Source organism: Manacus vitellinus, unplaced genomic scaffold (genome assembly GCF_001715985.3).
Source record: "Manacus vitellinus isolate BGI_N305 unplaced genomic scaffold, ASM171598v3 scaffold_31_pilon, whole genome shotgun sequence".
NCBI lineage: Eukaryota > Metazoa > Chordata > Aves > Passeriformes > Pipridae > Manacus > Manacus vitellinus.
The window spans coordinates 4,488,421-4,511,760 of NW_021940379.1; the positions used below are offsets into that span (position 1 = coordinate 4,488,421).

Consider the following 23,340-nt stretch of genomic DNA (forward strand, 5'->3'; position numbering starts at 1 on the left):
ATCCAGGGGATGTAGCTCAGTGGTAGAGCGCATGCTTTGCATGTATGAGGCCCCGGGTTCAATCCCCGGCATCTCCACTTTTTGTCCCGCCTCGTGAAGCCTGTGGGTTTTTTGCTTTCTCTTGCCCCATTTTCTAAATTAGGAGCCACGATTTCCAAATAAGTTCCATAATGGCGTTTCTTTTTTTCCTTTCCTCCCACAAACAGGGCAGTTTGCAGACTTCTGCTGCAATTCTTGTTAGAGAAAGGCAAGACCCCCAGCACCCTCCTGCCTGGAGTTATCACAAAACACTGCAGAGCTGCACTGTTTGACTTACAAACACAGTGTAAGGGGCTGGATTCCTTCTTGCTCGAGAACAAAAGTTGCTGTTTCATCAGCTTTAGATATTTTTAATGCTTACTTGTGTCCCGGCCTCACCTCTGAAGTGTGTGGGAGCAGTGGGTGAGTGGGAGCAGTGGGAACAATGGACGTGCATCCAACCTCTTCTCCAGTTGGACCAAAATTTCTTGTTGTGAAATGAGCAAGTGGTCAAAGTCTGCCCTGCATCCCAAAACTGGCTGCATTCCCCAAAGTGCTCCAGCCTGTGAAAAGCAGGTGGCTCTCGAGCACCAGGACAAAACAGCCCTGGCCAACCATGTGGCAAAAGCCCCAGGAGATCTGAGTGCCTGCAGCACTATGCCAGGAATGAGAGGAGATTTGAACAAAATTTTTTGGAAGCAAGATTAGTGGATATCCTGGAGAAATGGCAAACTCCTCAAGATGCAGGAAAAGAACAATTAGGACTGCACTGGTTTGGCTGGGCTGGAGTGGATTTCTCCATAGCAGCCCCCTTGCTGCAGTTCTGGAGGGGTGACTGACAGTGCTGACACACACCAGTGTTTGTGTCTGGGTCAGGGTCAACCCACCACCAGGCCCAAGGGTTCTGTCTGTGTTTGGATCTGCTGACACATGTGAGGAAGTGCCTACACAGCTCTGAAATTCTGCTCACTGCAGCATCCCACAAAGAAATAATTTCTCCCATTCAAACCAAGAACTTTACATATTTATTACAGTTCATATGACTAATATAGTCCAAAGAGAAACTTCTGATTAAAAAAAAAAAAATCCATAAAATACAATGGATAAAATTATCCAAACATTAATATTACAAAGTACCAGCCAAACAGCTGGTAGGACTTCTGGGAACATGGAGGACTTCCCAGAAAAAGAGACTAACACCTGGCTCTCTTACAAAAAGGTATCGCTACAGTTGGTGAGTCCATCTGTGTCAGATTTCCAGGGAAACCCTTGGAAGCTCTCAAAACCCCTTGGAGACAAGAAGTCCATCAAGAACAGTCATACTGGTGGCCAGTTCTGGGCGAGGTCATCGTGCATGGCTTCAGGGATCCACTGACGGTAGGCTGAGAGCAAGTCTGGAATGGGAGCAGAGTGGTCAGACAGCTCTGGGAGTCAGGGACTGGGGTGGTTTGGCTGGAAAAACAAGGTCCTGCGGGATCACCCCACAGGAGCAAGAACCAGCCTTTCACCACTGGGATGGTGCTGGAGCTTGGACACTTGCATGCAGATGTAACAGCATCCAGTGGGGGAGAATGATTGTGAAAGTCATCACTGCATCACTTTGCTGCTGCTTCTATAAAGACCTCTTATAATCTGGTACAAATACTGAACAAAAGCCATTTTACCTGGAAAAAAATTTTCTTTGCAAGAACCAAACACAGGGCATTACTGTTTCTCATAAGAAAATATCTGGAGCTTATCAAGTGACATTGTCCACTTTTTAAATTATAATTCAACAGTGCTCGAGGTACTCCACTGATATGACTGATAATTAAGCAAGCAGAACACTTACATTTAGGATTTTTCTTCCATGCAGCCAGTAAAGCATTATGATTATCGCAATTTTCTGCAACCAGAGCCTGCAGGAGGGATTCTGTCCTGGGCTGAAGTCTGAATCAATAAAATGGTGCAATAAAACAATGTTCATTAGCACAGTTTAGGTTGGCTTTCTGAATTCACACTCCATATTTTTAAAAGGCTAAATATAGATGTATAAACACACAACCTCTACATAGAGAGAAAGTTCACTCTAAGTAGATTTCTTTCCAGCCACAACTTTTTGTGGTTAGAAGTAGCAGCAGGTTGCTCTTATGTCTGCTATGCAGCTGCAGAGCACAAGGTAAAGCAAAAAGGTCCCATGCTGAGCTCTGGATTGACTAAAACAGGGAAACACGTGGTCACTGTAGGACCCTCAGATAACACCAGTCCCTTTTAACAAGTCTTCCAAAACCCTTCCATCCATCAACACCCTGAGAATTCATGGAAGACTCAGAGAAAGTTTATTTTGGCAAGCCAGAGGAGCATGAGGGGAGAGAAAGGGAGTGACAGCTGACAGCCTTTTGGAGGGTCACAGGTCTCTAAATGTAATCAAACCCACAGTCTGTTGGAAACATGTTTTTGAAAAGAAAGGCAGAATAATTGGCCAAACTGCAAAGAAAAGCAGCAGTGCACATCCTTAGAGGTGTGAGCAGTACCTGTGAGCAGCAGAGCAGAGCTCAGTGCCCAGAAGGCTGCGTGTCCTCCCACACTGCCCTCACAGTCACCCAGCTCTCCTGAGACACAATTTTTCTTGGTAGGAAAACTAATTTTCCTCGCCCTGCAGTTACAGCCAAGATCACTATCTGCAACACCCTTCCCAGCATTGAATTTTTTTAATTTAAAAAAGAAGTGAGAAGTGTTTGGTGGAGACAACAACCTGAAGTTTGTTTTTAACAACTTACTTGGACCATGTCTTCAGCATTATGAGGGGACTGGACAGCAGGCACTGGCTGTAAGAACCCAGCTTTTTAATGACCTGGAAGATTTTTAAGAACAAGGTAAATTAATTGTTCTGTGGAGACAACCATCCATCACCTAGCACTACTATAAATTTCCATCTCATATTCTCTTTTACCATCTCTTTCCTATCCATATCTCCATACCAGTCTTTTCCTGACTGGCTTGTTAAGACAACTCTTGTGCCTCAGAATGGACAAAGACATGAGCTAAAACTTCTTTTCCTTTGCAAAAATTATACTTCAGTTTGGGGGTTTCTTTCATTCAAATACTGATTTTCATGGGTTTTTTTTTTAATTTTAGAGGTATCTTCCCCAACACACCAACCACAGCAAACTCCTCCCTCCACCAGCAAGTTATAAGCAATGGCACACACACACAAAAAAAATTCTCCTCCAGAAATGGGGCTAAAAACTTTTTGATAACATCAAGGAAGTGATGCACCTGGAACACACTCACCTTTCCTTCAAGCAGGAACCTGGCAAAGTATTTGTAGCGATCAATACCTTCTGGATAATCAACTTCCACGGCAGGGAGCTGCCAGCTAACACGATCTGGAAACAAAGATCACACCAGGTCTTCTTCTAAATGCTTGAAGAGAAGGGCACATTTCCATGGAGGTGCTAAGAGAAGTGGGAAGGACACTGCCACCACCCAGCCTTCACAGGGGGAGCAGCGGGCTCCATAAAATGCCCATTTCAATAGGAAGATGCCAACATTTAAATGCTATGAACCCCATGGAGCTGTTCAAACCACACTGTTAAGCTCTCTGAACAGCCCAAGCTGAGCTTGGCCTTCCTGGTGTGCTGACAGCCCTGTTAAACCAGCATTACAGTGACAACAGGGCAGCTCTCGGACAAAACTACTGAGAGACACTTTCAGACACTTACAAAAGACACTCGGTCTGTGACACCGAACTCGGCCTCTCTGGGGGCAGTACCAGGGAGGAGGGTTTTCCAGAGGCTTCCCAAAGTGGCAGTATGGTGGCAACAAGGCAGGAATCCACTCAGGTTCAACTGCAGACACACCTTAGGAGGGAAAACACACACTGAATGCAGGTTTGCTGCCAAGGGCCACCACTCACCAGCGGCCCCACAAGTACACAATCTCATGTCATGATCTCATCTCCAAGGATTCACTTTGTCTCATTTTTCAAGTCAACTTTTTTATGTTGTAAAAAAGCTGTTCAGAGACCAGCAGAGACCAGCCCTGTCAGCTGGTGCAGAGCAGCTATTTCAGAAGCTGAGCTTTGCTCCAGCCAATTCTACTATACAAAGAAAAAAAACCAGGCCAATTTATCCCCTGATCCAGATCTAGAAAGCATAAGGATCCAAATCCTAGGAGTCACAACCACTCTATAAGGAGAGCATTTAGTCACTACAGCAGTCACTACAGAAACACTCTGCCAAGGAATTTTTGAGTTCCTCACCAGACCTTCAGCACAAGCTGGCCCACAGCAGTCTCACCTTTCATGTACAGCTTTGTAGTCTCGACAATTTCTTGATACACCACAAACTCTGGAAGTTCTTTGAACAGAACTGAGCTTGGGTGGATGAACACTGGGTCCTCCAGGAGAGCAGTCTGTAAGGAAGCACAAAAGATTGAAGCAGAGTAAGATGAGTTACTGGCAATCTAATTTCTTGGTTGCATCTAATTTCAGTCTCAGATGTACATTTATATGGTTTCCCTAAGCGATGGAGGTTTTTAATAGCCCCATCATTTTCTGCTTCACCTTCTCTGGAGACATCAAGAACTTTGCAAGATGGACTAATGAACCTTTTCTTAGCTCTTTTAAAACAATTACTATGTGAGGACTGGGAAATTGCAACACTGCAAACTTAAATTCTAAGGAGAGAACTTACAGGAAAGTCAACATAGGCGGTCCCAGTGCTGCACCCAGCCAGAAGTTTTGCACAGGAGTGTCTTTCTGCTATGCTGAGGAGGAGGAATTCAGCCCAATCCAGCTGTTTACCTTGTACGCATTTTTCCACTTGTCATCCAGAAGCTCTTCTGCCTGAATCCTTCGGGCAACATGATCCCCCAGCCCTGCCAGCACAATCTGCCTCAAGTACGTTGCTTGAGCTTCTGTTGGGGGCTTCATCTTTGGATCTACATAGAGCCCAGCATCTGTGCAGACAGAGTTCACTGCGGGGAGAAAGAGGTGAGATAAGAGTCAATAGGAAAAAAAAAAAAAAAATCAGCCCAGTTGATGTGTCACCCCCCCCAAAAGAGAATAAACGCAGCAATTGCTCTCAAAACCCACTTACCTGCTGTTGTCAGCTGCCCTCTCAAGCGCCTGATTTCCAGCATGGCTTTGTATCGGAGCCCGTTCTCTTCACAGAATTTGCGGGTGCACCCAGCGAACTCACAGGCCCCCACTGCCCCTGGGAGTGAACAGACAGGTGGAGAAAATGGCTTAGCTGATCAGTTTTCCTAACTAAACCAACGGTGGGACAGCTCTGACACAGTTAACAAATGCATTTTGCTGTTCCACCCGGGAGCAGCACTGGCGGGCTGCCCAGAGGAACAGCCTAGAAACTGCACCACTCAACTTGGCCCTACAGCACGAGGATGCCTTTGGTTGTACAAAGCTGAGGGCTCAGGGTGATGGAGGAGAACAGAATGAAGTTAATGGTGAAGGGAAATCAGTACCTAACATCACCATGAGGTCCCCCAGCTTCTGCATTGGCCCCTGCCCAGCCCAGATCTTTTGCATCTGTAAAAACCTCGCTCTCTTCCCCTTCAGCTGGGCTGTCTCTTCCTCACTTACTGCTGGCCTGAAAGAAACACAGAACAGCATCAGTGAGTGTTGTGTGTAAGTGCAGAGGGGCCCCAACGTGAGAGGCATGAGCTGTGAGGGTGATGCCTCCTGTAAGGAGGGTGTCGGGCTCACCCACTGACCTGTCAAACTCTTCGAACAGCTCCCGGACGGTCATGGCAGACACGATGGTGATGGTGTAGGGCAGGCAGTCGTGCTGCCTGCTCAATGCCAGCATCTTGGCATAGCGGGGGGCTACAGGAAAAGTGGCCATTATTCTGCCCAGGGGACTAATGGGGCAGCTCAGCTTTGCTGCCAGCTGCTGCTTCAGCCTGGGGAAGGAAGAGGAAACTCATGTAATGAAGTAACGTCTGATTAGAACAAGTCTGTGTTCCTGGTTTTGGCAGCCCAATTAAATTGATGTGTTTTCCTCAGGTTTTGTTATGTGCTGGTTGGAAAGGCTGCAGGAAAGGCTCCTTTTCCTCATGCAGCTCCCACCTGCCCTGCATGGCACACTCCCAGCACAGTCTTTCCCTGCCCAAACATAACTGGGGCCAGTAAAACAAACAAAGGTGATTCAGAGATTGAAATGATGGCAGTTTCTGTACCAAAGCCCACCCTCGGATGCGAGGGCTGAGATGGAAAGGAAGTGGGAGGACAGCAGTGCCCACAGGCTTGACAGAGGAAGAAATTCATGGGGGACCACAGACATTACCTTCCCGTCACAGGGGGTTCCTTCAAGGCACCCAGGGCTATCAGCAACTCCTCAGCTGCTGCAAGTGTTTCCGTGGGAGGTGGTGTTGGGAATGGGAAGTTGACTACCTACAGACATCATGAGAAAAAGCCCATCAGCACATCACTGACACAGCCCACTGAAAAAAGTCTGAATGCAGTAAGAAGCTTTGGAAGGGAGTGAAATTCTCCCCTCTGGTTACATGTGCCAAAGTAAAACATTTAGGATATTTGCCAGGAGCGAGAGGAAAGGACACATAATGGGAGGAAATGCTTAGAACAAGAACATTAGGAAACAGGAATACCAGAGTCACCCTTCGCTGCCACTGATTGCAGGCACCGCCTAGGGCAGGCTGTTCTAAGGTCTAAATTTATGTATTGTGCTTTCTGAAAGTGCTCCAGTATCTCCAAAACACAAACTCCTCTTTGGACAGGGGGGTTTTATACCTCTAAGAACATAAGAAATCACTTACTACCTGAACAAACATGTTTGATAAGGCCTGTTGGAACTCAGAGCAGCTTCTGCAATTTGCAGAACCAAAATCAAGTCTCAGGATCCTAATTTCTAACACAAGGCACAGACTCAAGCAATGATGACAGAAGACATTTCTCTTTGTTTCTGACTCCTAGGGGCAACCACTTTAATGAGTGCTGTAGTACAAAGCCACTTCCACCTCACCTTTTCTATATTTAATGCCTTCATTTGCAGAATCAAGTCTTCTACCGGTCGCTTTGTTATTTCTGGAGCAGAAAATTTCTCAAAGTCCATGAAGACTGCAGAAGAGTATAACCTAGTGGAACAGAAGTGCTGCTTAGAGTCTTAAAAGAAATCTTAGCTCAAAAGATACGCATGAAAAACTGGCAAGGGATTTTAAAAAAGGCCACTTGTGTGTATTATTTACATAACTATGTCATTATTTATGATGCATATGCCTTATTCACAAGTTAGCTCGGCTTGGAGTTAAATCCATCCAGCCATGGTTAAATCTAATCTGGCCATGGAAATAAGGGTTCTCAGCAAGAGAAAGGCCCTTGAGAAGCCAAACTGTCAAACTGACATCACCAGTTCACGCTTGGCTTTACCTCCCCTTTTGAACCAAGGGCAGGCAAACCAAAACATTCCAAGCAGCAACAGATCCCTGCAAAAGGGGCAGCAGGGCGGGGGAAGCTGGCAAATTCCCACTGCCCCTCCAAAAGGCTTTTTGTTTCTCCCCAGCAGGCAGCTGACCTGTAGCAGTGCCCTGGCTCCGTGCGGCCGGCCCGGCCTGCCCGCTGGTTTGCCGAGGCCTGGGATATCCAAGTGACTCTGAACGACGACACCCCGGTGATTTTGTCGTAGAAACGTTTCTTGACCTTCCCACAGTCCACCACGTATTTGATGCCCGGGATGGTAAGTGATGTTTCAGCCACGTTGGTGGCCACAACACACAGTCTGGTGCCAGGAGGAGGAGCCCTGAATACCTACGAGACAGATGGGCCTGTGAGGTGCAGCGCCAGCAGCGGAAAAGGGACGGGCAGTCGGCTTGGATGGGCTGCAGAGGGATGACGGTGCATATGGCACTGCAGGGGAAATCCAAGAGTCAGAGCTGAGACTTAACTCTTTGTCTCCAGCTCTAGAGCTCTCTGTCCAGCTCTGTGAATCTTCAGAAACACCCACAGAGGCTCCAGGCAGGGCACACACCATGTTGTGTTCAGACACGCTGTTGTCACTGCCGAAGCCAAGAAGGAACACAAGGATCCGTACAAACTGCCACTTGGCAGCAGGATCCCAACGTGCCTGGGGCCAGGGCTGATTCTGACATGCTGCAGGATTGTCACTTACCATCACTCCCAACCTACTGAACTGGCATATTAGGGAGACCCCAGCCCAAGCAAGGCCTGCCCCAATCCCATCCCAACCTGCCCATTGGGCCACTCAAGTCTGCTCATTGACAGATAGTCCAAGATGGGAATTTCAACTCACTTGTGGCTTTAGACAACGATCACACATATCTATAAGGATCATTTATTCACTGTGGCAATAAATCCTTTACCTTTGCCTGTTTCTCTGGTGCCAGCAAGGAATAGAGTGGGAGCACATACAGGGGGAGGGATGAATCAGATTTCTCATCTGTGAAGAAACAAACCCACATTTCAGTACACAGTACGTCAACTTCCAGGCTTAGTCCCAACATCATCTCCACAAACACCACTTCATCAAAACCAGGAAAGTAATAGGTATAAAGCTGAAACTGGAAAACCTTAACAGCTTTTTTCACAGGTCTGCCGTGGTGTCACATCAGTTCAGCAAAGGACAACCAACTAATGTCACCCATTTCACAGGTAACAGGAGATAAGGGGTTTTTCTTTCATATGGGCCAGACCTTCTTCTGAGTCTCCATCTCCTAAATCCAGGTCAATATCAGACCCTGCAGCATCATCATCAGTGTCAGCATCTCTGTCTTCATCTCCTTCATCCACTGGTACCACAGAGTAATTGTTCAGATCAATTTTGGGGAGCGTCTGAGAAAGACAAGAAAGACACCACAGAGCATGAGGAGGGGGGACAAACAGCACTTTGCATTGCTTTGAAAGCAAAGCTGAGCACTTACTCCAAACATCTGCTGACCTGAAGGTGACAGAAGGATTGCAAGATTTCATTGTTATTTTAAGATTCAGCATTTGGTAACTGTTACAGTTGGGGCGGGGGGAAACCCAAGCATTTTAAACAGTATTTTGTGCCAAGCCAAGCCTCTTCACTTAGAAGATGGTGGGAAAGGGTAAAATTTCTTTATTCAAGCCCCTTCAGCTACCAGGATACAATGTCAGTGGACAGTATATCTATAGCACCAAGATCTCCCACTAACAAAGTGCATTCAGGATGGGGGCAGAAGCCAAACACTATCCTTGCTAAGAGATGCATCAGTCCCAATTTTGGGTAACAAACAGTGAGATAAGGAGCAGCCCTGGAGCCAGCAGGTCTGGAACTCCCTCCATTAAAGTTTTAGTGGTCAGTACTCAACCTGAATCCATCTCCTGCCCATAATATCCACAGTGTTAGTTCTCTGCTGCTCCTGATGCAGCATCAGCAGAGTGGGCAGTACTGTTGGAACTCCTGAGGAGACATGTAGGCTACTGTTTGCAGGGAGGGACCTGCTCCTCCCTCTCTCTTGGAGGAATTCTACCCATCACACATTACCATAACTTTCCTCCGCTTCCTCGATTTCTTAAATTTTCTCATTTCTTCCACTGAGTCTTCTTTGTCATCCTCTCCCCCTACAAAAAGAGACAGTGGAACAACTGCTAGCTGAGCATGCTTCTCTCTTGGAAAAGGTAGTGGGAGGAGTCTGGTCCCACTCCCACCTTTTTGGGATTGCAAAGTGTCACAGTGTGAAAGAAGCAAATAGTCACACTGAAGGCAGAGGGGACAGGGATAACACACAATTTTAAGGTTATAATTCCATTTGGGAACTATACAGAGGATCAGCAGCAGCACACACAGCAATTGTATGTCTGGAGGTTTAGGAGGCAACTAGCTCAGCTGTGTAAGAATTTTTTTGGAAATTCCAGTATCTGAAAATAACAGTCATCAACAAGCAGCAGCATTTCCACTTTAATTCCCAACAGAGTAAGTGAAGAAATGCAATGGAAGAGATCAATACACAGAAACCTTTTCCCAGGCTCAAACCAGCATAAATTTAACAATCAGTCATGAAAATCATCCACAATGAACCATTTCCCCAATCCTTGTTTTTTGTGTTTTTAAAATAAAAGCTTATCTTTTTAGGTGCAAAGCAAACTCACTTGTCAGTGGGATAAATTCAAATTTTAACAGTTTCTATAGCATTACCTGCAGCGTTGTTTTTTTGGTATGGGAAGGCTTTCCTTAGCCTTCTACAGAGAGAGTGAACTTCTGCCTGGCCTGTTAAAAATACCAAAATCCCACCTGCAAGAGAAGAAAACACTAAACCTCAGCACAGGCATTTCATCTTGGAAAGCTTCAGATCTTGTTTTTGATAAAAGACAGGTCAAATATACTGTGAAATAACAAGAAGGGACAGGGTGTTTGACCACATCTGTCTCCTACCACTCTCTCAAGAAGGTAATATAACTATGATTTAGTTGAAGGGTTGCTTTCACAAGAAAAAGTAAAGTAAATAAAACCACACAGGACTTCATTGAAGTCCCACGTTCAGCTTACGAAAAACCTCACCCCAAAACAAAACAAAATACCCCAAATACCTCCCCTTCCCCCCTCAAAAAAAACCCCAAAAAATTATAGACATGTGAAGTACAAAGAATTTGAGAGGTTCTCAGCAGTGACCTTACCTGAGGGCAACATTCGATGGATTTTACAGACCTTTCTGAAGCACTCTCCACTGTAATCATCCAGGGGGGTTTTCTTGTTAAAATGAACAGTTACAGGGAACTGCCTTGCATCTACCTGGAGAGGAAACACAAAGAAAGGGTTTGGTTGCTGTCATAGCTCCAGTACAATCACTGCAGTGTTCATGGGACAACTAGGAAAGCTCATGCTCTATTTCTGTTCAGCTCTTGGGTTTGGTAGCTACAGAACACCAGACCCACAGAAATTATCAGTGCTGTCTGCCCTGAACACCATAAAACCAAACAGGAAACCAAAGCTTTTCTCCCTTTTAGACCATCAACTCAGATTGAGGCTTTCTAGTTCTCCTGAACTTACAGGTTTTTAAGATAATAAGATTCTGCCAGGGCGGTTTTCTGATAAAAGTGGAAAGAAAAACACCCAATCCCAAAAGAAACAATAGCCTAAACAAAATAACTATTTTTAAATTGGTATCTGAAAGATTTCAGCACCAACTGGAAAGATAAAGAGTGCCCCTATTTTGTAACTGGTTTTATAAAGGTTGTACTTGAGCCAGTACATCTGAGGCAGATCTCAGGGAGAAATACAATACCTGAATGACGGGAGGTTTAACAGAAAACAGCCTGTTGTTGTCAGTGAAATCCTCCACACGAAGGGTGGCCGACATGATGATCAGCTTCAGGGGCAGCCCTTTCTGCAGGGACACAAATCTGTCACTCTGTGCCCCAGATATCTCCTCCCAAGCTCTGCTGTTGGCAGCTTATGCCAGTTCAACAATAAGCATCTTGCTCTCTACCAGGCTGCTGGTATTCAATTATCTAAGTCTCAAACTGGATGTTGCCTGAAAAGTCATCTGTTGTTACTGATATGTACTATTTTCCCCCTTTTTGTAGGCTCTGTGCTTCTTCGATCATAAAGACAAGCACATTATGTGTTATTTCATCGTTTCTGACAGATTTCCATGAACTTCCACACCACAGAGAGTCTCTCCTCACACAGAGCCTCCTCATGGCTAACATCCCCCTCCCCACACCTGTGTCTAATACAGGAACACTGCTCCTCTCACCTTCTGACGAAGGGGCACGATGCGAGACAAGAGGCCTATCAAGATATCTGTGTACATACTCCTCTCGTGGGCTTCGTCAATGATAATGACTTTGTACTTGGAAAGAAGAAAGTCCTGGGAAGAGAAATCAATTTCACCACAGGAAGCCTCAACCAAGGACGTCTTTCAGTCAGAACACCCTACGGCTGCACAAACACTGACTCCCCATCCTCACAGCTGCATCTCTCACACATCTGAGCACAGTTTCATGTGTTCACCATACATGAAACAGCCTAGTTCTCAAGAGTCTCTTCCTCACTCTCATTTTACACAGCAAGATAACCTAATGTTTAGGGACTTAGGCAGGAATATCAAGGGTTGAGATGAAATACACCTCTGGTGCTGAAAGGGATTTTGCTTCGAAAGTTTGGTGGCACATCCATGCAAAGCAACTGGCCTCTCTTCCAGCTACACAAAACAATTCCCTTTTTATAACACTGAGGACAGCAACTTACCTTCTGAATCTCTTTCAGCAGCACACCATCTGTCATGAACTTGATCTGTGTTTCATCTGTAACATTCCCCTCGTATCGGATTTGATATGAAACCACTCTGCGAGGAAACACCCAGGGCACCCACAGGAAAAAGCACGGGGAGAAACAGAAAGTCCGTGACATACCCAGAACACCCCAGTGTCACCTCTCAGCGAGGTCTCAGCTGTTTTTCTGCTCACCTGTGTGACAGGTTCATTTCCTTAGCGACTCGCTGGGACATGGACACTGCAGCCACGCGCCGAGGCTCCGTGATCCCGATGGTCCCGTTGGAACTAACGGGGCGAAGGAAAGGAAAGGACGGGTTGTTTTTATTAAACTAGGAAAAGAACCTAGAAAGATGACAACAGGATTTCTGCACAGTGGCTCTAGATTAAGCAGCATCACTCACACGGTATCATTTAGATACAGTTAGAAGGAAAAGACAGAAAGGAAGTTTTGCGTTTCCCAAATGCATTACATGTGTACTGATCTGAAGATGCATTAGCACAGGAATTTTCCACCTGCAATTCCAGCTAACTGAACTCCAGGCCCCTTGGGCATTCCTCTGGCATTGGGGTCCATTTCAGAAGAACTCAGGCTGGGGCAGCAGCACAGAAGCTGATGCAGCTCACAGGAAGCACCTTTTGAGGTGCCTGAGCTCAAAAATGTTACTGAGTGCCAGATGAACTGCAGCTATTTTCAAAGCTATTCTTAAGAAACACACACATTTCCTTGCAGAGGTAAAACCAAACCTGTGAAACTAGAGGATACATCCCTTCTGCAGGAAACAGGCCAGGGGCTTTCAAGAGAATTTTTACCTTAGAGGTTTGAAAAGATTACTTGTGCAGAGAGACTTCTGCAGGTCAGTCTTATTCCCATCGGATTTCCTAAAAGCCCACTCAATATGGCCATTACCACTGCACAGGGAAGACCAGATTCAGTTCAGCCATACCAGAAGTGACTGAGCTCTGCTTGAGTTTTCCTAATTCCATCTGCTGGATACAAAAGCAGATTCCTACCTGGCATAACCAGCTTCATAGAGAAACTGAGGCACTTGTGTGGTTTTACCGCTTCCCGTCTCTCCACATATGATCACAATGGGATTCTCATTAATGGCTTCCATGATGACTTGCTCTTCAGCAAGGATTGGAAGTTTTAGTCTTGCTTCCTAAACAATATAAAACACATATTTTAGTTGCATTGTGTCTCACTGCTTTTTTGTTTTCCTCAGGATTGAAAACTGTTACCTTCCTCAGACCATAAGCCCACAAAAAAGAATTCTGCAAACCTTGTGGCTCGAAAAGCTCTAAACCAGCTAATATAACACCAGCATGTCTGAGAATCAGTCATCAAAACAGCTTCCCAAAAAGCAGCTGGCAAGCCTTGCACTTTTAATTTGTGAAACTTCAGAGTCATTTGAGTTTCTTAACATGGCACTTCAAGGGAAAACTCATTTCACAACTGTCCAAACTGTTCAGACACATGCAGAGCTTTTCCCATTTCTACAGGATGTCCTGCCTACAACAAATGGGATAAAACCATCCAGCACAAGATACAGCACAATGGAGAGCTAAAAGAGACTTCACAAGATTTTCCAGTGAAGGACAATAAAGGACTGCTAATAGATTTTATATATAATACCAGAGACAAACTCTTATATCCTAAAACAAACTGAGTCTTCCTACTGCTAGACCAGACAGGCTTAAAGCTCAGATCTGTACCTGAACAACTTGCCTGAACAAGGGCACTCTGCTGCTGGGCCAGATTAGCAAGAGATGCAAGACAATGCTACAGTGTCTGCAGGGGCCCAATCCAATGGAAAATACCACCATTCCCAACACCTTTGGCGAGCACTGTACTGTTCACAGAGCCTCACCTGAATCTCAGGAGACCTGTCCACTGGGATGAACACTGCAGGCTTGCAGGATGGTTTGTTGGAGGCTCTCTGGGAAGCTGGAGCACTGGGACCAGTTGGAGGCTGTTCAGCTACTGCCTTCCTTGCTCCTTCCTCTGGTTTTTCAGCAGAACTCACAGCACTGGCTGAACACTTCTCAGTTTCTTGTTTCTGCTCTTCCTCCTCCTCCTCAGAGCTACTGGGCTCTTCCTCAGGCTCCAATTCTGAACCTGAGCTGTGCCTTCTCTTGTTGGCACCACTGATGCTCCTGATCTTTTCAGGTACGTCAGTCCTTGGCTCCTGTACTACCCTAGAACAAAACATGAACATGTGAACTAGGTTTTGGTCAATATTCTCCAGCATCTCAAGCCAGACATGATTTCCACACGAACCAGGATCTCCATTCCTGGAGGTTTCCACAACTCTGCCAGGTAAAGCCTCAGCTGACCTGATTGCTGTATTTGTATCTAAGCAGGTTCTATCCTGGTATTTATTCATTTCTTCAGATGGCACCTTTGAAGTCTCATTATTTCAACTTCTGCCAAAATACAGCTCTTGATAAATCTAGCAACTATGGACCACATCAGCAGATGTTTTCCAATACAAGAAAAAAATGCTTAAGTAAATGTTTAAGTTAAATGTTTATCCACCAATTTTGTAGTTTAGCACAATTTGCAGGACTCTGCAGATGTAACTCTCACCCACCTTGTCCCCTATGAAAGGAAAGACCAAGTTCTTTTAACTAACATCCTTTCAAACAAGAAAATATTATCCAGAAAAAACATTATCAGATAAAACCCAGAAAATTATTTCACTCCATCCATTCCATGTTTGCAGCAAGAAGAAAAAAAAAATAAATCAAGGAAAAGCAGCTCAAAATGTTGCTGTTCAACCACAATGGTCCTTCCCAAAAAAACCCCTTACCTTTTAGCCTGATACATGCGCTCCCCAATACCCAGTTTGGAAGTCGTGTACAGGAGTTTCATTTCTGCCTCAGAAGCCTGGACCTCGTTCAGCTTGCTCAGCCACTCAGCTCGCTTTTTGAGGAAAAACAAAAAAAATCAGTGCTTACTGTCACCAGGAAATAATTTCATTTCAAGAGTTGCACTTGAGCACTACAGGGTGTGCTCTGTGCTCTGGCAAATCCTGCTGTGAAGTTGTAAAGACTTCCTGCTGCTGCATGGTCAGACCTCCCCGATGAAGATTTCAGCTCTACACCAGAGCAAAAATAGAAATGGGGACTGCAGTGAGCAGCTCAGCTGCACCCTTCGAACACAGGGGAGAAAATGGATTTGAACTAACGTGCTGGAATGAGGGCTGGAGCAATGGGAGCCTCCCTTCAACTCTTCCATGTGGGACTAGCAGGGGGTCAGGCAGCCACAGTTTTAAAGTACCTCCAGAACCAGAGTTCCTTTGTCAAAGCATCATTCAGACACTAAAAAGAACAGGAATTTTGCCTGGAAAGGTTTTGTAAAGAAAGAATGCTCTATTTCCATACAGAAAGCTAGAAATAAGTACTTCAGGAGCACCAGCAGAAGCAGAATTAGGGGTGCATCAAACTTTTCATTCTGCAGCAGGACAAAGCTGCTCATACAACCCACTTCATAGAACGCTTTTAAAATGTAATCATGTCATTGACTCTGCCAGCCACTTGTCTACTTCCCAACACTTGTCTACTCGGTCAGGAATGGGAACCTGAGCCAGAAATGGTGTGTTCCTGCAGCACCTGACTCACTGGGAGGGAGGGCAATGCTCTTCACCACTGGAGCTGCACTCACAAGCCCATGAGTGGTGCATCTTCAACACAATGCCCAGCAAAGGGGTGGCTGGTGCTGTTGTAACATAAACTTCAGCACCTGCATGTCTGTGAGTTCTGCTCATCATCATCTCATTTTCCACACACCAATATTAAATTATCACTTTAAGAGAAGCGACGAGCCTGGAGTTGCCAGCAAAGCAACAACATACCTCTTTTTTCTTCTCCTTCTGCTCCAAGACTTTCTGCAGGTTTTTCTTCTGTTTCTTGCTCAGGGGTTTCTTCTGCTTTTGCACAACACAGGCAGATTTTTTCTTCTTTGCTTTTTTTGCTGGCAGGACCAGGGCATTGCTTTCATCAATTCCCTTCAGTGTTGCTCCATCTGAAATCAAGTCTTTGATTATTCACCAGCGCCAGGTGGACTATTTTCAGCACACTGCTTAACAGCCTTATCACACACCAGGACAGATTTTGGAGTTTCAAACAAACACAACCCTCATGTCCAGCCAAAAAAAATCCTGCAACATCAGCAGAGGCAGAAGACCACAAAACTGTAGATTAAATAACCCTGAGCTTACTATAGCCCTAAGGGAAATTTTCCATGACTTATGTAACAACACTGCAATTTTTGTCTTTTTACTCAAATCCCCAGGATCAGGGGGCAGCACATGGCACAGTGTGCCTTGGGGTGACCCTGCAGTCTCCTGCCTTGCCCAGGCACCAGTGAATTTTAATGCTAAAAATCTGCATTACTAAATTCTGAAAAATAAAAATAGTATAATAAACGTGGGGTTTTTTTAAAGAAAACATTTGAGAATGCAAATGTTAAACATAAAAACACTTTAAATAATTGCTTTAATAAATAATGGAACCACTGGTTGTCCCGAGTTGGAAGGGACCCCGCAAGGATCATCGAGTCCAACTCCTGAATTCCCTGAACGCAGTAATGCTCCAGCAGAGCTGTTAATGCAAAGCCTGCAAGTCACAGAATCACTGAGGCTGGAAAAGACGTCTGGGATCATCGAGTCCGACCTGTGGCCGAACATCACCCTGTCAGCTGGACCATGGCACCAAATGCCACATCCAGTCTTTCCTAAACCACCTCCGGGGATGGCGACTCCAACATCTCCCTGGGCAGCGCGTTCCAGGGAGGTCCTTTAAAATAACATTAATGCTTCCAACAAAAGCATAATAAAAATACAGCAAAGGCACGACAGTAACTCCAATCTTAGCAACTCTGCGGCCCCTTCAGCCCGAGTTCTCAGCAACGAATACAACGCCCGGGAGGAGCCGGGCCGGTCCCCGCCGCACCTCCCAGCTCCAGCGGCAGGCTCCAGCGGCTCGGCGGCGGCGGCGGCGCGGCGCCCTGCGGCAGTCGGCTCAGTTTGTTGCCGAGCGGCGCACGGCCCAGGCGGCGAAGGCGACGCAACAACTGGTCACCACACACGACCGGACCCCAGCGCCTACCCCACGTGCCGGCTCCTGCGGCGCCACTTATCCGGGGGGCGCGGGGGGTCTCGCGAGAAAATGCGAGGCGGGGCCGGGCGCGCGCAAGGCGCGGAAGCTGCCCCGCGGAGAGGCCCCGCCCTCCCCGGCGCTCAAGGCCCCAAAACATCCGCGCTCGGGACCCCCAAACACCCCATCCCACCCCATCCCACCCCATCCCATCCCGGGATCTCCCACCCCGCGCAGCCTCACCAGGGACTCGCTGCTCAGTGGAAAGTCTCAGTAAACATTTATTCGAAGCTTTGCCACACAATACCATTAAGTTGATTTGTGAGATTTTTGTTCTAACAAATACTGAACTACGGAGTACACGGGTTTGGCTGGTCCGATAATAAATAAATAAAGGCATGTTAAAGCTCGGTAAAAAATGAGTCTGGTACATTTGTAGCTACTTAACAGTATTATCAGCAGAATCTCGTATGTGTCTAGGATTGTATGTCAGAAGTGAACACAGAGCATCTCTTCAGACCAAATCGTTTTCACATGAACAGTTGTACAAACTTAAACACTGTGAAAGCTGATGTACAAAACGGTGTGAAATCACTACCATCAGTGCTAACAATGAGTGCTACCACAGCAAATATAACTTCTCATCAAAAGGAAAAGGTCGGTTTTTACATGTGCTGTCATCACAGGTCGATGGAATTATCCAAAAAGTTTAAAATACATGCGGATACAATAAAACCTTTTATTTTCCAACCCAGACAAAGAGAACTCATGGTCACTTATGCCATTAGCTGCCAAATACGAATCAGTACATGAGGCAAATCACACTTAAAACACCTCTACACCACCGAAGCTAAGGTTGATACTGGTCTATTTTCCACACTGACGATGCAACGAGTCTTGGAAAAGCAAATCACAATGTGAAGGACGGGCTATAAATACAGCACTGAACTACACCAGGTTTGTACACAGCACTCTGACACCCAAAACCACTGTGAAAGCGCCACATTCCATACAACACATCGGTTATCTACAGCCGGAGGTGCTGCTGCAGACGTCAGCTCTGCAAAGATGGGAGCGCGTGGAAAAACACTACAGGAGTTTCAAATATTAGGTCCTAAAGCACGCAGGTTTAAACACTCCAGACCCAACGGGATCTCCCATCCTGGACAGCCTGGAGCCCCTCCTCAGCCGGTTACACGGGGTGATGTTCTTTGCAGGGGAAGGTCCGTGAGCAGGATCCATTCCGGAGGAGCAGCCAGATGGGATATCCCCACACCCAGCTGGTCCCAGGTCACCTGTGCCCCCTCAGCAGCAGGTCAGGAGGGCCATGGCTGTGGCAGGAGTGCACAGACATCGCTCCCCTCTCTCTGTTTTGCTGGATCCCAGTGAAAGGAGGGAGCTGCGAGGTTTGTTCCAGTCCCATCTCTGCCCCCAGCCCAAGCGAATCCATCAACTCCCAGTCTTGGTTTGTCCGTGGGTGACAAGGCAAGACCTGCCTGTCTCTGGGACGCTCCTACCAATGGCAATACAAAAGCAGTGCAACCACTGGCACGGGTTCTAAAAAACAGCAAAAACCTCCATGGATAAACTAGATGGCCCGGTATGGAAAATACTTGTAAAAGGTTATTTACAAAAGTTGAAAGAGATTAAATACAATACCACATTCATGTCCCAAAAGCGCTTTCACTACAGTGCATGTTTAAAAATACAGAGCATTTTTAAAGTATATATATATATATATATTGAAGATTAGATTGTGCTTTAAAAAATCATTACTTCTGAATTTGACTAATGTGAAAACTGAGTGCTGGGAAAAATACTGATTAAAAATACCCAATTTTATATATACCACTTTTGACATAACATTTTGCTATACATGGGATGCAAGTAAATATAAAAATACTTTTTTTCAAGCAGCAGGGTGATCAAAATCAAGAATATTAATATAGGAGGGCTGATTTTACAAAACTAAGATAAATGATTAGAGCAAGACAGGGAGAAACTATAATCCAAATTAACTTTTATATAGTATTTTTAAAGAAATCTTTATAATAGACAACTCTTAATATATAAATGATTCAGTATTTTTAACTTCAACGTTAAATATGGATTACATAAAATACAATCTATGCAAACTGACTCATGCACATAGTCCTAAGAAGGCGATGGAGCCGCTGACACGAGCGAGGTTTGCAGACTTTGGTCCTCAGGCCTTAAATTTAACAAAACACATCAAGACCTGACAAGCTGTGCTAGTCAATTCCTAATTTCCAGGTTGGTGTTTTAGCCTAGTCTTCTGTGCACAACAGTAGGCAAAACTGAGTTTACAGGGAAGACTCTTGTAATACTATGGAAAATGAGCTGGAAAAAGGAATACATTGTATTTTATATTTTCAGCTTTACTTGTTGCCATAGTCCTTATCTTAAGTTGCGAAAACCAGTTATTTTACAACTCTAAATGTTGTATTTCTCAATAAATGGTGTGCAGGGGGATTTACAGGTGACATAAAAAACTAAAATGGATTCCAACCGTGCCAAGTGCATATGAACTTCAACTGTGTTGAACTCAAGTGATCACCGTTCGGAGTAAAGGCCATTAACATGGATTTTAAAAATAACCCCTCATGTAAATGTCACATACAGACCCAAAGAGATTAGGCAAGTAACACACATTCTAAGAAGAACATTAAACTTCAGCATAAAGAGAAAAATAAATTTGCCCAACAGTTACATTCAGTTAAGCATCACATCCAGCAAAAGTTCTGCCCAACGGAACAAGAGGACAAAGGCCAAGCCGTGCTCAGCTGCCCTGGCCTGTCCTACTGGCACTCACAGGCATGGAGAGGAGAACCTCCTCATACTTGTTCCCTTGCTTTGTAGCCAGGCCCTATCACAGACCAATTTTTTGTTGCGTTTTTTTAATGTAATTTTATGTTTAGACCCTATGGAACACAGTGCTTCAGCTGTGGTCCCTTCCACCTCTCATGGTATCAGTGCTCATCACTACGGGTCAGTGCTTCCCCTCCCTCCCCACATCTCTATCACTGAATGCTGTTGTTCCCAGGTCAAACCACGTTCCTGACTTCCTTCCCTGAGGTTACCTTTGTTTCACTGCATTTCAGCAAACCGTTCACAAAGCCAGTGATACTCTACCAAGTCAGTCAGTTCTAAGTTACAAATATAGAAATCCTGCAAAATAAAATTGCTTCAAAGCTCCACCGCTTTGAAACAGAACCGTTTCCTACACCCTCCTCATAAGGTGACTCACTTTCCCCAAAACCTAATGAGGACACAGACTTCAAGCAAAAAGCTCCTATAAAACTATTACAATTTTAGAAAAAAATCCAGATCTTCCTGAAGATAATTTATTGCCGCTTATTGGTCCTGAGAAAGCTTTAAGCAACAATACATTTGCACGTGTTTTCACTGCTGCCTTTTCTGAGAAAGTACGTGGGTCCTGAGATTAAAAATCATGTTTTAGTCTATGCATTTATGCTTGGAAAATGCTTCACTGTGCAGATCAAATATGAATTACAATTTGTCACGCTACGTCTTTTCCCTCTGTGCCAATTCATTAAACCAGATTTCCTTTCAGACAGCAAATTAAAGGTCTTGAGATGAAATGCAATGAAAAAATGCCACGTGTGTTTCTCAATTCCTCCCATTGGACTGGCATTTAAGGACTTCAAATCTTCCTTCTCCCTCATTCCCCACCTCCTATTAAAAGCTATGGTGTGAATTTTTTGGCCTGGATACCAGAAAATTCCTCATCTGATACTCTATGAAAGGCAACTTCAAGGCAATGAAATAAGCCAACAAAAACACAAAAACATTCACAACTTTGAAAAAAATAAAAATGTGGACCCACAGCAGATACTTCTCAATGGAAGTGCTTGGTAGCTCGAGTTTTTTGTTGTTTTTTTTTTTTAACTTTTAAAGTGTCAAATTTGCATATGTTTAGCTCAATTTCAATATTTGAAAGACTACTCAATTTGCTTTTATAAAAACTTTACAAAAGATGTTTTTAAGTGCTTGTAAAAGTAAGCGTTTATCTACTGAGAAAATTCTAGTACTGGATAAAACTCTGAATATACAGCTGAATTTTGTAAATGTTTTTCTTTCTCCTACAAGTTTAATGGCTGAGTGTATAATCTAGATAAATTAGTCTCACACATGATGAAAAGTTATAACTTTGCACACTTTTTACCATGTGACGTTTTTGTTGCTTTGTAACTTTGAATGAGACAGTGCTTAGGAATTTTCTGGAGCTGGTGTACAGTGGTCTGCAGGGGCTGGTTCATTGCTCGCTGCCCCTGTCCAGGTTCTCAATCACCCTGGAAAGGCGGATGCTCAGCAGTCTGATCTGACTCTCCAGGTGGTCCATCTTCTCCTCCAGGCTGCTGTTGTTGTTTCTTCTCCAGTAAAATCCAACCGGCCCCGTCATGAAGTAAACGGCGACGACGAAGCAGAGCGGCAGGACGGCGTGTTCCGGATCGCCCTCGTACTTCTGGAGGATGTACACGCACGACAGGGTGAACAGGGCAACCCTCGCAATCCAGAAAAACCGACCAAACAGCATGTGCAGGAGATAGAAGAAGAATCCAAGGAAGAGAGATAGAAACCAATAGGCAAGTAAAATGGCACCGATCAGCAGGAGGGCACGGGTCGGGTTGTTGGCAATTGCTGCTGGGCTGAAATAATGAGTCAGGTTGGAGGCTGAAAAACAAAGGAAAATGTACAGAATGTTAATGAGGGCAGGCTGCAGTGGTACAGGGAGAAACACGAGCACAGCTCCAGAAGGTCAGTCCCCCACAGCAGCGGGGTCATGGCTGTGTTTTCTAAAGTCAGGGGTAAAACTGGTTTATCCATTTCTGGATGGACCTTCTTCAAATTACTGGCTGACAAGTTCATACTGGGGCTACAGATCCTGCTTTGTAAAAGTTATATTCTAATGGCTCTCAACTGTGTCTTTCCTTCCTCTAGTCCTCCTTGATTTCCCTGCACCATTCCTGGCTGCATGAATCCATCTAATGATGATACCAAGAAATCAACCGTGACTTGTAAGTCATTTTACAGACATCCTACAGATACATATAGAGGAATGGAATGGTTGAGTTCAGTCTTCTTGTTCAAAGGTACTCATAGCAAAATCAAAGCCACATAAGCAGATAGAGACACTGCTGATGGATGTTTAATGCAGCATGATAAAATGATTTTCCCATTTGCTTGTAAACACTGACACAAGCTGAGACAGTTCAAGGGTAAACAGGCATCACACTTACCATCAATTCCAAGAACATCTAACAAATCAGTCCATATTCTCCAGAATGTGTCCATTAATACATCCACCCCATTCACAAACCTCTCTGTCAACCTTGAGAAAAACTGAGAAATAAAATTGAAAATTAAAAAAATACTCAATTCCTAGAAACATACTTTGAGACTTACTAGTCACAAGTAGAATTATAATCCATTAAGCAAGAATTGCAGGTTATTTTGTAGTCCCCAAGGGAAAAAAAGTAATTTTGTAGTTTTTTTTAACTCTGTGAATCTTAAATTTGCATATTACAATTATCCTTAGTGTAGGTATTTGGGCATGTAAATGTATATGTTGGCAGCACTTAAAACTGCACTTTATGGGCTTTACTATTGTTCTGAAGTTTAGAGATAACACAATCACTAGCAATTGGTAAATCAAACCAGGGAATTAGTTTTATCGAGGAACTGCGAGATGTCCCCAGCACCACGCACAAACGTCTCAAGTGTACTCGTAAGTCAATTTAACAGTATTTATTACTTCTTCCTACTGCCTGAGGGAAGGAGGAACAGAGAATCAGGTCCTGCACGCCTGATTTCCTGCAAGTTCCTACGGCCCTACAAGCGCAGGATGCTCTGCTGATGCAGAGAGACCGGATTTCAGCTGAAGGGCTCCCCACCGACAGCGGGCTGCCCTGGCCGTCTCCCCCACCTAAAACAACCTTGATTTAGAGATTTCCCTGACAATTTTTCCC

The 23,340-nt window shown here is 44.9% G+C and overlaps 2 protein-coding genes and 1 non-coding gene across 3 annotated transcripts; 1 reads left to right on the top strand and 2 right to left on the bottom strand.

Annotated features, from left to right (window-relative positions):
- The first annotated feature begins 5 nt into the window (after positions 1 to 5).
- Positions 6 to 77, top strand: TRNAA-UGC. Its single transcript has one exon. It is a non-coding gene; the product is annotated as a tRNA-Ala (tRNA).
- Positions 78 to 1,028: 951 nt separating this feature from the next.
- DHX37 (DEAH-box helicase 37) lies at positions 1,029 to 17,489 on the bottom strand. Its single transcript, XM_029961217.1, has 27 exons — positions 17,186 to 17,489; positions 16,087 to 16,256; positions 15,043 to 15,155; positions 14,101 to 14,428; positions 13,244 to 13,392; positions 12,425 to 12,517; positions 12,207 to 12,303; positions 11,713 to 11,826; positions 11,239 to 11,340; positions 10,631 to 10,745; positions 10,152 to 10,247; positions 9,501 to 9,577; positions 8,686 to 8,824; positions 8,356 to 8,432; positions 7,551 to 7,783; positions 7,002 to 7,113; positions 6,306 to 6,412; positions 5,734 to 5,922; positions 5,485 to 5,609; positions 5,100 to 5,216; positions 4,805 to 4,977; positions 4,299 to 4,413; positions 3,723 to 3,860; positions 3,292 to 3,386; positions 2,778 to 2,851; positions 1,850 to 1,947; positions 1,029 to 1,412 (listed from the first exon to the last, which is right to left on the bottom strand). Exons 1-27 carry the CDS (start codon positions 17,487 to 17,489, stop codon positions 1,336 to 1,338), a joined length of 3,627 nt encoding a protein of 1,208 aa, XP_029817077.1. The 3' UTR covers positions 1,029 to 1,335.
- Positions 17,490 to 17,586: 97 nt separating this feature from the next.
- BRI3BP (BRI3 binding protein) lies at positions 17,587 to 22,714 on the bottom strand. Its single transcript, XM_008926625.3, has 2 exons — positions 22,612 to 22,714; positions 17,587 to 22,045 (listed from the first exon to the last, which is right to left on the bottom strand). The coding sequence occupies exons 1-2, from the start codon at positions 22,664 to 22,666 to the stop codon at positions 21,627 to 21,629; spliced, it is 474 nt and encodes a 157-aa protein (XP_008924873.1). The 5' UTR covers positions 22,667 to 22,714; the 3' UTR covers positions 17,587 to 21,626.
- Positions 22,715 to 23,340: the final 626 nt, after the last annotated feature.